At 48.4% G+C, this 12854-nt stretch overlaps 1 protein-coding gene across 2 annotated transcripts in view; it reads right to left on the reverse strand.

Annotated features, from left to right (window-relative positions):
- Nucleotides 1-12854, reverse strand: part of CFAP77 (cilia and flagella associated protein 77) — a 167815-nt gene that overhangs the window by 32531 nt on the left and 122430 nt on the right. For both annotated transcript variants that reach the window (XM_010372830.2, XM_010372829.1), the window contains one exon: nt 4240-4345. In XM_010372830.2, coding sequence (XP_010371132.1) covers nt 4240-4345 — 106 coding nt within the window. The remainder of the gene's footprint in view (nt 1-4239; nt 4346-12854) is intronic.

Here is a 12854-nt window from a genome sequence, read left to right on the forward strand (position 1 = left end):
GAGTCTCAGGTTTCCTTTGTGTACTTTCTCGTAAATCAGGATTCCAAACTGCAGACCTTTCAGGCCTTACAGAATATGGATCTGCCCTGGCTTCCAAGGGCGGGGCCCCATAAACTCCACGTGGCCTCCCATGGCGTGAAGCACACGGAAGGCACAGTCAGCAAATAAAGACTGCACCGAGTTTAATCGAGGCGCCACCACCCCAGTAAACCCCTTTGATTGATTTATTGTATTAATTTTATTGAAAGTGTCTGTGGATCACTTACAAGCCCCCCGACCCCAATTTTTTTTTTTTTTTTTGAGACAGAGTGTCGCTCTGTTGCCCAGGCTGGAGTGCAGTGCTGTGATCTAGGCTCCTGGATTCAAGCGATTCTCCTGCCTCAGCCTCCCAAGTAGCTGGATTTACAGGTACCTGCCGCCACGCCCAGCTAATTTTTGTGTTTTTAGTAGAGGTGGAGTTTCACCATGTTGGCTGGTCTCAAACTCCCGTCCTCAAGTGATCCACTGGCCTTGGTCTCCCAAAGTGCTGGGATTTCAGGCGTGAGCCACCGCATCTGGCTATGTCTAGAAGGTTTTGAAACTATCTTTGAACCAAAGCAGAGAGGCTGTCTAGTCGGGGGTTATGGAGCCGGGCTTCGGAATCAGAGGCAAGCAGTCATGTCACCTGTCTGAGCCTTGGTTCTCTCTGCTGGAAATAGGGCGAGCAGGGTTCTTGCAGGGTTTGCTGAGTTCAGCTCTGAGCAGGGCAGCTGGCCAAGATGATGGCTCACTTATCGGTAGCTGTTGCCATGAATTCCATCTGGGGTCATCACCATCCCAATCAGGACATACCCAGATGCTGACAGGCTTAAGGAGGACACCGAGGTCTGTGGCGGTGGGGATGTGGCCTTGCAAACTGACCATCTAAGCAAGTCCGGTAAATTGTCTATCAACCCCAGACCACAGCCTCCCAGCGTTTGGCGGGTTTGTAGCCATTTGTAGGACAATATAGCAGACAGAGAATCTTAGAGCAAGATTACAGGGTTGGGACAAGTGTTTTCTGACTGCCTGCTACGCGCTAAGTGATGGAGTTCACAATACCTCCAAATATGCCCCGTTGGCATACTGAAAAAGGGCGGAAGTAGGATGGTCTCTCTCACGTCCCCTGCCCTTCTCCCCTCAAGCAGGTTATGAGACCCTCATTCCAGAGGTGCCCCCTAGAACCTACAGGTAAAGAACATCCTGATAATCTGAACAAACAGGACTTGCGACGTTTCCCCCAGTTTGTCACCAAAAGATCTCACTATTCATCCAATCCTGTTTCTCCACAACTATCCCCTTCTTCACCAAATCCAGCATAAAAATACATGCGTTTAACCATTTCTTTGGGCCTTCATTTCCTTACGGAGGATTTGAATGCTTTCCTCTTGCAAACCTGCCTTTTGTGATAGGGCCCTCAGCCGTGAGTCTAGGATGGGTAGAAAGAAAGACACTTTCCTCCCCTCACAGGCACAGCATGGCGGGCCCTCATTTAATCAGACCCCTTTCCATGCCCAGTGCAGACACCAAGATCCCAGCAAAGAGAGACTCCCTCAGCTACACATGCAGAGCTGGTACCTGCTCCAAACCACACGAGCTGTTTCAGGGGGCTCTGCTTGAAAAGGAGGGGCTTTCTCCTAGAGCCGGAAGATGGGGTGCGTTTACCAACACTGGGTTGCGTGAAATACCTGCTAATGAAAACTCCCAGCTCTAAGCCGGGCACAGTGGGCTCATGCCTGTAGTCCCAGCACTTTGGGAAGCTGAGGTAGGTGGACCATCTGAGGTCAGGAGTTTGAGACCAGCCTGGCCAACATGGTGAGACCCCTGTCTCTACTAAAAATACAAAATTAGTTGGGCCTGGTGGCAGGTGCCTGTAATCCTAGCTACTCAGGAGGCAAGGCTGGAGAATCACTTGAACCTGGGAGGCGGAGGTTGCAGTGAGTTGAGATTGCCTCATTGCACTCCAGCCTGGGTGAAAAGAGTGAAACTCCGTCTCAAAAAGAAAGAAAGAAAGACGAGGAAACCAAAAAAACTCCCAGCTCTAATGCAGGGCTAGAAAGCAGTTTGTGCTGGTAATGCTCCCTCTGGAACCAGCCATTACCATAGCAAGTGGACTCTTGCTTGAGCCATTAACAAATAAACTAGTCATGGGTTCCTCTTAAAATATTGTTACAACGCCGAGCTCTTTAATGAGCTGTCTGGGGCTCTGCAGACGGCTAAGAGCCAGGAGAGGCCCTGGCACCCACCACGCCTGGAAATCCTTGGCCCCCCCCTCACCTCGTACACCCCTCGTGGCCCCTCCTGAGGGGTACCAGGATTTCTAGAAAGACTACTCCGATCCCCAGGTTGGCCCTAGAACATCACAGGCGCTGTCGCTGAGTCCCAGGCTTTTCCGTAAACAGCAGGAGTGGCACCTCTCCTTCAGGAAAAGCCTGGACTCGCAGGCTGGACACACCTAGGTCTGACACTGTTGGCAAATCACTTCATCTCTCTGAGCCCTAGTTTCCCTGTCAAATAAACCAAACTGAGATGGTAAGAGGAGAGACTGACCTCAGGGCATTCTCGGAGAACTAAATGCAGAAACTCAGGGTGTGTGCTCAGCTCAGAGGCTTGGGGAGGGTGCTGGTTGTGATTGTCATGACAACCAGCCACGCTGGAGCCACGCCCTTAATGAAGTCTGTAAAGCACCATGTGAACATGGAACAAATCTGATTTTACCATCATCAGTCTGGACCTACTGCGGAGGAGGCCAATCTGATCTCTCTGAATGTTCGAGTTTCAGAATACTTTAAAGGAAGTACTATTTTATTTATTTTATTTATTTATTTTTTATTGAGACGGAGTCTTGCTCTGTCGCCCAGGCTGGAGTGCAGTGGCACGATCTTGGCTCACTGCAACCTCCGCCTCCTGGGTTCAAGCAATTCTCATGTCTCAGCCTCCTGATTAGCTGGGACTACAGGGACGTGCCTGGATGACCCAGCTAATTTTTTGTATTTTTAGTAGAGACAGGGTTTCACCATGTTAGCCAGGATGGTCTCCTGACCTCGTGATTTGCCCGCCTCGGCCTCTCAAAGTGCTGGGATTACAGGCGTGAGCCACCGCACCCAGCCAGGAAGTACCATTTTAGTATCTTTTCTTTTGAGATGGAGTCTCACTCTGTCGCCCAGGCTGGAGTGAAGTGGTGCAGTCTCAGCTTACTGCAACCTCCGCCTTCTGGGTTCAAGCTATTCTCCTGCCTCAGCCTCCCGAGTAGCTGGGATTACAGGCGCCCACCAACATGCCCGGCTAATTTTTGTATTTTTAGTAGAGACAGGGGTTTCACCATGTTGGCCAGGCTGGTCTCAAACCAGGTGACCCACCCACCTCGGCCTCCCAAAGTGCTGGGATTACAGGCGTGAGCCATTGCACCCGGCCGTGAGTATTTTCACATGTGTATGACAACACAAATGAACAGTTAAAGATGGTTTTCCTTCCTGCTAAAATCTTCACTGACCTGATGTCCTGCTCGTTGCTAGGGACTCCTATCACCAGCAATCGGCAGTGTTTGGACATCCTCGGGACCTCAGCTCAAACTTCCCTGTGCAGGTACTGCCTCCCCAAGCCTTGACTTCCATGCCTGGGAAACAGGGATTACAATGCCTGCCTTGCGGCCTTGGTAGCATAGATGAGAGGATGCATGTCCTGCTTGGGAGGTGTTTGGAATACTGCTTCCTGATTAATTTGTAATAAAATGTTACAAAGTTTAATATAATGTGTTCTTTGAGGCACCCTTTCAGAAGTGGGTTCCTCTTCAACTTTGCCTTATTGGCCTTTTCTCTATAGATTGTACAGGAAATACTTGTGTGTGGGCCAGGTCGGATTAGTCTAAAATCTGATTTTGGGTGTGTGAAGTTGTGCAGAGGTTTGGTGAGAAGGGTCCCTAGGTAGGAGGAGTCAGGACAGCTGGGTTCTCATCCCGGCTCAGGGTCACACGGGGCCTATTGACTGGTGGCCTGGACCCATCTCCTCTACCCTCTGAACTTACGTAGGGTCGGAACTGGATAATCACCAAGATCCTTTCAGCTCTAGATTCTCTGATGCTGGTCAGAAGATGCAACCTGATTTCCCACCCACCCCCAATGACAAACATACACAAGTGTCATCTCGATGCTTGGCCCTGGCCAGCCCTTCTCTCTTCTCCACCCCCTCAGCTGGCAACTCAGGAGTGCGGGCTGCGTTTACCTTCTGCTTCTTCTCCAGTTTGATGGCTTTCTGGGTGGCCTTTTGTTCTTGTACCCACAGTTGCAGGTACCGGTGCTGCAGCAGATCAAAGAAGGGTGTGGAAGGCCTGGAGGGAAGAAGTCCAGACAGAGCTTGAGGCCCTAGAAAGACAGAGGCACCCGCTCCCCAACCCCCGCCCCCGGGAGCCTCCTAAGCGTCAGGAGCTGCAGGTTGCATCACTCCCACAGCTGTGAAAGCCTCTCTCCCAGCCCTCAAAAGCTATGCAACAGGTGCCTCACATAGGCTTATGAGTGCTGGGCCTGCGATGGTGGTAGGACTCTCTCCTTGACCAAACGTTAGAGGTCTGGTCCTCTGAGCTCTCTTTCTCACTAGGCCGCATCCCTGGGCCCTATCCTTGGCCTGCTGAAGCCAGTTTTAGCCAAGAGTCCCGCTATGTTGAGTCGCCACCCCTTCACATCTGATTACCCTTGACAGCTGATTAGGTTCCTCACCTGTACCCTTGATATCTGATGACCTTGGCCTGCCTTTAGCAAGGATCTTCCTGCCTTGACGTCTCCTCTTAGTAATTTTCCATCCACTGACCCCGCCCCTCCCTTGGCTCCTCAGCCAAACATCCCCACTTCTGTTGTATCTGGAATTGAGTTCTATACTGAAGCTTCTCCCTTTTTGCAATAATATTGAATAAAATGTCTTTACCACCTTTAATCAGTGTCTGGCTCCGGTTCTCTTTGACAGCGATTTCCAGCCAAGGAGCACTTACCCTAGGCATTTTGTATGCTCCACCCCTTCCCAACACGAAAATGGATACTAGTATTATTCCCATCCTACAGATGAGAAGGGTAAGATCCCAGAGCAGTGCGGGCAGCACCGCAAGGCAGACGCGCTCAGCCACAAGCCTCTGTAGCAGCGGGATTTCATGTCCTTGCAGCAAATGGCCAACTGCTCCCAGGTGGGACCTAATCTCTAAACAGGTTGAGAGGCTGAATATCCAAATGGACAGTGGCCAAACCACATATAAAAGTGAACTATGGGCTGGGTGCTGTGGCTCACGCCTGAAATTCCAGCACTTTGGGAGGCTGAGGAGGGTGGGTCACCTGAGAACAGGAGTTTGTGACCAGCCTGGCCAACATGGTGAAGCCCTGTCTCTACTAAAACTACAAACATTAGCTGGGCGTGGTAGTGTGTGCCTGTAATCCCAACTACTAGGGAGGCTGAGACAGGAGAATCGCTTGAACCTGGGAGATGAAGGTTGCAGTGACCCGAGATCACATCACTGCACTCCAGCCTGGGCAACAGAGCAAGGCTCTGTCTCAAAACAAAAGCAAAAACAAAAACAAAACTATGAGCCACAATCTGCAGATAGGCCAGGAAACCAGCCCGTTTTGTACAGTAACCAGCCCAGGAAGCCACCTGCTATGCCAGACTTGTAGGAAGTCAGACTGCGGTCTCTACCAACAGTCCAGCAAGCCAAACAATAACCCTCGAAACAGCCAACCCAGCATGTCTGGGACTTGGTTAATAACTCCCAGCTCCCCTAATTTTTGTACCCACTTGCAGCTTAGAACCAACCAGAGAAAACTAAATAAGCGCCCTTAACCAGTCCCATAGGATGCCCCCATATATATAAAATAGATACCTAGAATTTATGATGTATATCATATACATGATGCATATATATATATTTCTATTTTCATGAGGAAGAAAATGAAAAGATAAATCAAACTTATTAACTAAGAAGCTACCTGTAGAATGAGGGAGAGAACAGGAAGGAAACCTAGAACTTTTTGAATAGACTTTGTGTTATAGTTTTGACTTTGGAAACATATAAAAAATGTTTTTTTTTTTTTTGCTAATTATGAAAAAATTGAAGAGAAAGGATTAGCATCTACCCCATATCACAACAAGAGAGAGCAAATGAACCTAATTGTATGTCAAGTTGTGGCATAAACACAGATGATTTCAAGTGACTTTATTTATTTACTGAGGTGGAGTCTCGCTCTGTCACCCAGGCTGGAGTGCAGTGGTGCAATCTCAGCTCACTGCAACCTTGCCTCCCAGGTTCAAGTGATTCTCCCACCTCAGCCTCCTAAGCAGCTGAGCTCACAGGCACCAGCCACCACACCCAGTTAATTTTTTGTATTTTTAGTAGACACAGGGCTTTGCTATGTTGACCAGGCTGGTCTCAAACTCCTGACCTCAAGTGATCTGCCCACCTCAGCCTCCTAAAGTGCTGGGATTACAGGCATGAGCCACCTTGCCCAGCTTCAAGTGACTTTAAAAGAGATTTGGGTAGAATATCCCTAGCGTAAAATATCCTGAGGATAAAAAGAACCATGAAATCTGAAGCTGTGTCCTTGTTACTAATAATAATGTTGATATTGTTAGTTTGAAACTATTATGTATACATTCCAGGATAAAGCAAATTAGTAATTATATAAATGCCATTAGGAGAAAAGAAATACCTATATAAAATCAAAGAAGTAGAAAAAAACCTCTGTAATTTTAAATTTGAATTGTAGAAAAAAACCTCTGTAATTTTAAATTTGAATTGTAAATATCATTATGAACTTGTTAGTTTTCCTCTTTATAAAAAGTAACATGTTTCCTATCCCTATCTCTGTCCACTGTAAATGTCTAGAAGTGATCACAACTCAGTAGCAATGAGCACCCCTAGTGCCCAGACTGTGGTCTCTAAGTGCTGTTCTCTGCTCAAAAGAACCAGGGATCACTGGAGAAAGGGTTGATCTCTGTGCCCAGGAGGTCCCCATGCCAGAAGCAAGAAGGTTGTCAGAGGTTATTGGGAGACATGGTAATGGACCACAGGGGCCAGCCCAAATTGGCCAAAGACAGGACAATTTGAGCATTAGACAGAATAACAATGGCTGTGAGTTGAAATCCATCATATAGCACTCTCTATATGACACATGGACATATATGTATAATTCTGGTTGGGGAAAAAAGGAAAACCTCCTTGTGCAGTTTGGAGGTTGCTAGGCCACAAAATCATTATTCTGAAAATAAATAACAGAGCATTTCCCTGCCTTTCCTCCTGTACTAACAGGATCTTGGAGTAATCAAATAGGTGATAAGGGAAAGTTCTTTATAGAAAAACCAGAGCTTGGCCAGGCGTGGTAGCTCACGCCTGTAATCCCAGCACTTTGGGAGGCTGAGGCGGGTGCATCATGAGGTCAGGAGATTGAGACCATCCTGGCTAACACAGTGAAATGCCATCTCTACTAAAAACACAAAAAATTAGCCAGGCATGGTGGCAGGCACCTCTAGTCCCAGCTACTCGGGAGGCTGAGGCAGGAGAATGGCGTGAATCTGGGAGGCGGAGCTTGCAGTGAGCCGAGATCACGCCACTGTACTCCAGCCTGGGCGACAGAGCAAGACTCCATCTCAAAAAAGAAAAACCAGAGCTCATAAATGCAGGAGGAATGACAGAATTAGTGGGGAAATCAGTGTTTTGCGACTCCTAATGAAATAATGGATCTAGGGAACATTCATCGGTGGCTGCTAAAATGATCAGGTGGAGGCTGATGGGAGATTCCCAACAGACGGGTCATGCTGCAGCAGCCGAACCGAATGACCAGCCCTTTCTATGATCATCATGTTATTATTATGGTAAATATACACAACATAAAATTTACCCCAGTTATCAATCTTGACATCACTGACAGTGACAAATAGATACTGTGCCAGAAGTGATAGGCTAGGAGGTATGCTGGACTGCCTACCAAATATGTTTGGGGGGAAAAAACCCCAAAGTAAACTAACTGGAAGGTAATCAAGACTCTAGACCAGCATTGTCAAATTACTTCTTTTTCTTTTCCTTTTATTCTTTTTGAGACCGAGTCCTGCTCTATTGCCCAGGCTGGAGTGTAGTGGCGTGATCTCGGCTCACTGCAACCTCCACCTCCTGGGTTCAAGTGACTCTCCTGCCTCAACCTCCCGAGTAGCTGGGACTACAGGCTGCCAACACCATGCCCAGCTAATTTTTGCATTTTTAGAAGAGATGGGGTTTCGCCATTTTGCCAGGCTGGTCTCGAACTGTCGACCTCAGGTTATCCACCCACCTCAGCCTCCCAAAGTGCTGGGATTAAAAGCGTAAGCCACCGCACCTGGCCTCAAATTACTTTCCAAAATAAAAACAAAAAAAACTGCAATTACTTTTGTACCAACCTAACATAACGTGAGCTACCCTGTAACCCCAAACCAAGGAACGCCTGGAGCTGCCAGCAGCTGAAAGAGGCAGGAAGGGTCCTCGGCTAGAACCCTGGGAGGGAGCGGGGCCTGTTGACTCCTGTTTCATGCTTCTGGCCTCCAGAATTGTGACAGAATCATTTCCTGTTGTTTAAGCCACCAAGTTCATGGTAATTTGTGACACCAGCCACAGGACACTTGTACGCACGGGTTCCTCAGCCTACACGCTGGGAAACATCGATGGGAACCACCTTCCCGCTGAGCGGTATCCAGAACATGGCCAGTGACTGGAACATGGAAGAGTCTTCAACAGCCAAAGGGCGTTTTGAGCAGTGTTTCTCAAACTATGCACTTGGGTCACCGTGGGATCTTGTTCAGGGCACCTCCGGTTCAGTCATGAGGGGTGGCCAAGGCGCTGCATCCAGGCCTCATGCTTCAAGGCTTAAGGACTTGGAGATGATCTAACCCTGGGCTCTGAGCCTCCCAAAGTCCCAAGAAGGTGCAGGCGATTATTTCTGTGCAGCTATGTAAAGACATTCATCTGAGGAGAGGATCCACTGCTTTTATCCGATGTTCTCAGCCTCCCAAGAGGCTGGGACCTCAGGCGTGCGCCACCATATCGGCTAATTTTTTGTTTATTGTTTGTAGAGATGGGGGTCTCACTATGTTGCCCAGGCTGGTCTCAAACTCCTGAGTTCAAGCGAACCTCCTGCCTCTGCCTCCCAAAGTGCTGGGATTACAGGCGTGAGCCACTGCACGCAGTTTACGTGTTTTTCAAAGATGCAAATACCCCAGGAAGGGTTCAGAACCTCAGAACTTACCCCGTGACTTAATTTCACAGAAAAAATGAATGAGGAAACGGAGGTGCTGAGAGGGAAAGCGGCTCCCAGGGTCACACAGCTCGGGACCAGAGATGGCAGCCTCTCACTCTGCGTTTTATGTGGCCTGCATGGTGGTTTTAAACTTTGAAGTCATTGTCAACACTTAAAAATTAAAATTTTTTCCATTCAAAAAACAACTTCCTGGAGTGTCTTGACATTTTGTAAGTTCTGCCAATGCTGGACTCTACTCCTGGCTGCAGCAATTGGCTGGCGCTGAGTAAAAGTTCCCCTTCCGCCCCAGGCCTCACCCTGCCCTATTGCCTTACCAGGCTGGCTCTGCTCTCTGCTGGGCTCCTCCACATGTTTCAGCTTATGGCCCAGAGACAGCTGTAGAGCTAAAGCAGACACTAAATATCCACTCCCTGGCCTCTGTCTGTGCTCCTAGGCCAGTCTGCCTCCCCTGCACGCAGCTCTCTCTGGGCCGGGGCTGAGCTGGGATTCTGTTTGAGCCTGGGATTCTGTCTGAGCAAAGGTTCAGCAGCTTCAAGCTGCTGCCCCTGCTCAGAGGTCCTTCACACAGCAGCCTGTGGTGCAGCTACAAATGGTGGTTCTTTGTTTTCCAGTTCCTTTACCCCTGCGGTGACTTTTATTACTTAATTATTACGCACCCCATGCTTCTGAGCAGCCTAATTTATAGCTGTGTTTTCTAATGACACTAGATTCGTAATCTGAAAATATCTACCCCAAGAGGCTGTTCACAACAGAAAAGCTCTCTTCTCAGCAGTCCCCGGCACATCCATCGCCTCCACAAAGGCACCCTCAGCCCTCCTGCGGGCTCGGCTGACATCCTGTTTCTTGCTCCGGCCAGCAGCTCTTATTACTGGGAAAGGGGCTCGAGGCATGAGAGCAACCCACGAACCCTGGGAGTCCCAACGGCCCCAGCCTGGGTTCTTTGAAGGAGACCAGCAGGCTATGCCCACTTCTGCTCTGGCTCATTACCTTGGATACAAAGGTGGAGAAGCTGGTCTGACATGGGAAGAATCTCGGACATAAGTCAGATCATATCACCCCTTGCTTAAAATGCCTTCCATGGCCCCCCATGTCTTAGCCTAAACCCAGACTCATTGCCCGGGCCACAGGGCCCTTCCAGCAGCTCCTGTCTCCTTCTCCAGCTCCTTCCTGACATTCATGCCACCCCCCCACCAGGTCTTCCAAGCCCTGAGAATCCTCTTTCTCTCGCTCGGCACGCACTCAGCTTCCCCTTTGCCTTCAGGTCCCAGTAGTGAGGCCACCTCCCCAGAGGGCTCCTCCCCAACCAGCCCATCCTAGGACAGCCCTCATTGGGCACCCTCCCACGCAGGGCACTCATTCATTCGTTTGTTTGCTGATTTACAGCAGGTCTTGGCCATCGGCCACAAACATCACGAGGGTGGGGATAGTTTATGTCTGGTGTGAACTGGCACAGTGCTGCTCTCAGGAATTATTTCTTGTTGAATAAGACCGAGAGAGAAAGAGAGGACACACAGCAGGAAAAAAGAGGGGAAGGAGACAGAGAAAAAGACTAGGCAGAATTTTAGGAGATAAACTTTTCATAATTCAGGGTATTGTAAATTAGACTATCTATGAGTTATAATAAACCAAAAGAAGCGAATGGAGGGAAATTGCAATTCAATGGAGGAAGGATAGTCGTTTCAACAAACGGTGCTGGAGCCTAGGACATCTTGGACAAAACAAACGACACAGCAAACAAACATAACAAACACAATCTAAGTCTCACACCTGATACAAGAATTAACTCAAATGGATCACAGATTTAAATACAAAACATTAAACTACACAACTTCTAGATGAAAACATAGGAGAAAATGTTTGGGATCGAAGGCTACGTAAAGAGTTTGTCAGACTCAACACCAAAAATATAATCCATGAAAGAAAAAAACTGATAAATTGGGCTTCCTCAGAATTAAAAACGTCTGCTCTGTGAGAGATCCAGTTCAGAGGATGGAGAGACAAGCTATAGACAGGGAGAATACATCTGCAAACCATGCATCTGGCAAAGGACTCGTATCTAGAATAAAAAACTCTCAAAACTCAACGGTAAAACAAAACAAACCAAAACAAAACAAAAAAACCCCCCAAACAATCCCATTAGAAAATTGATGGCCAGGCATGGTGGCTCACGCCTGTAATCCCAGCACTTTGGGAGGCCGACGGGGGCAGGTAACCTGAGGTCAGGAGTTCGAGACCAGCCTGGCCAACGTGGCGAAACCCCATCTCTACTAAAAATATAAAAATTAGCCGGCCGGGCGCGGTGGCTCAAGCCTGTAATCCCAGCACTTTGGGAGGCCGAGACGGGCGGATCACGAGGTCAGGAGATCGAGACCATCCTGGCTAATACGGTGAAACCCCGTCTCTACTAAAAAATACAAAAAACTAGCCGGGCGACGAGGCGGGCGCCTGTAGTCCCAGCTACTCGGGAGGCTGAGACAGGAGAATGGCGTGAACCCGGGAGGCGGAGCTTGCAGTGAGCTGAGAGCCGGCCACTGCACTCCAGCCTGGGCGGCAGAGCAAGACTCCGTCTCAAAAAAAAAAAAAAAAAAAAAAAAATATAAAAATTAACCGGGCGTGGTGGCACGTGCCTGTAATCCCAGCTAATCAAGAGGCTGAGACATAAGAATCGCTTGAACCTGGGAGGTGGAAATTGCAGTGAGCCGAGATTGCACCACCGCACTCCAGGATGGGTGACAGAGAGAGATTCCCTCCATCTAAAAAAAAAAAAGAAAAAAAGAAAAAGAAAACTGGCAAAGCCCAGCCCAGTGGCTCATGCCTGTAATCCCCCCATGTTGGGAAGCCAAGGTGGGAGGATTCCTCGAGCCCAAGAGTTTGAGACCAGCCTGGCCAACATGGCAAAATCCTCTCTACAAAAACATAAACACAAAAAAAACAAACAAACCAAAAAAGAAAGAAAGAAAATAGGCAAAAGACACGAAGAGACATTTCATCAAAGAGAATATATGAATGGCAAACAAACACATGAAAGAATAGTCAACATCTGTAGCCATTAGAGAAATGCAAATGAAGACTATGAAGACTATGATATCACTGTGCCCCCATTAGTACAGCTAAAATAAGAGGGCATAATGACACTACCACATGAGGATGCATAGAAACTAAAGCTCCCATGCACTGCTGGTGAGGAAGAAAAATGGCACAGCCACTCTGGAAAACTGTTTGGCAGTTTCTTTTTCTTTTTTTTTTCTTTCTTTTTCTTTTCTTTTCTTTTCTTTTCTTTTTTTTTTTTTTTTGAGACAGAGTCTCGCTCTGTCGCCAGGCTGGAGTGCAGTGGCGCAATTTCGACTCAATGCAACTTCCGCCTCCTGGGTTCAAGTGACTCTCCTGTCTCAGCTTCCCAAGTAGCTGGGATTACAGGCGCCCCCCACCACGCCCAGCTAATATTTTGTATTTTTTAGTAGAGACAGGGTTTCACCGTGTTAGCCAGGATGGTCTTGATCTCCTGACCTCATGATCCATCCGCCTCGGCCTCCCAAAGTGCTGGGATTACAGGCGTGAGCCACCGCGCCCGGCCGGCAG

Source organism: Rhinopithecus roxellana, chromosome 16 (genome assembly GCF_007565055.1).
Source record: "Rhinopithecus roxellana isolate Shanxi Qingling chromosome 16, ASM756505v1, whole genome shotgun sequence".
Classification (NCBI taxonomy): domain Eukaryota; kingdom Metazoa; phylum Chordata; class Mammalia; order Primates; family Cercopithecidae; genus Rhinopithecus; species Rhinopithecus roxellana.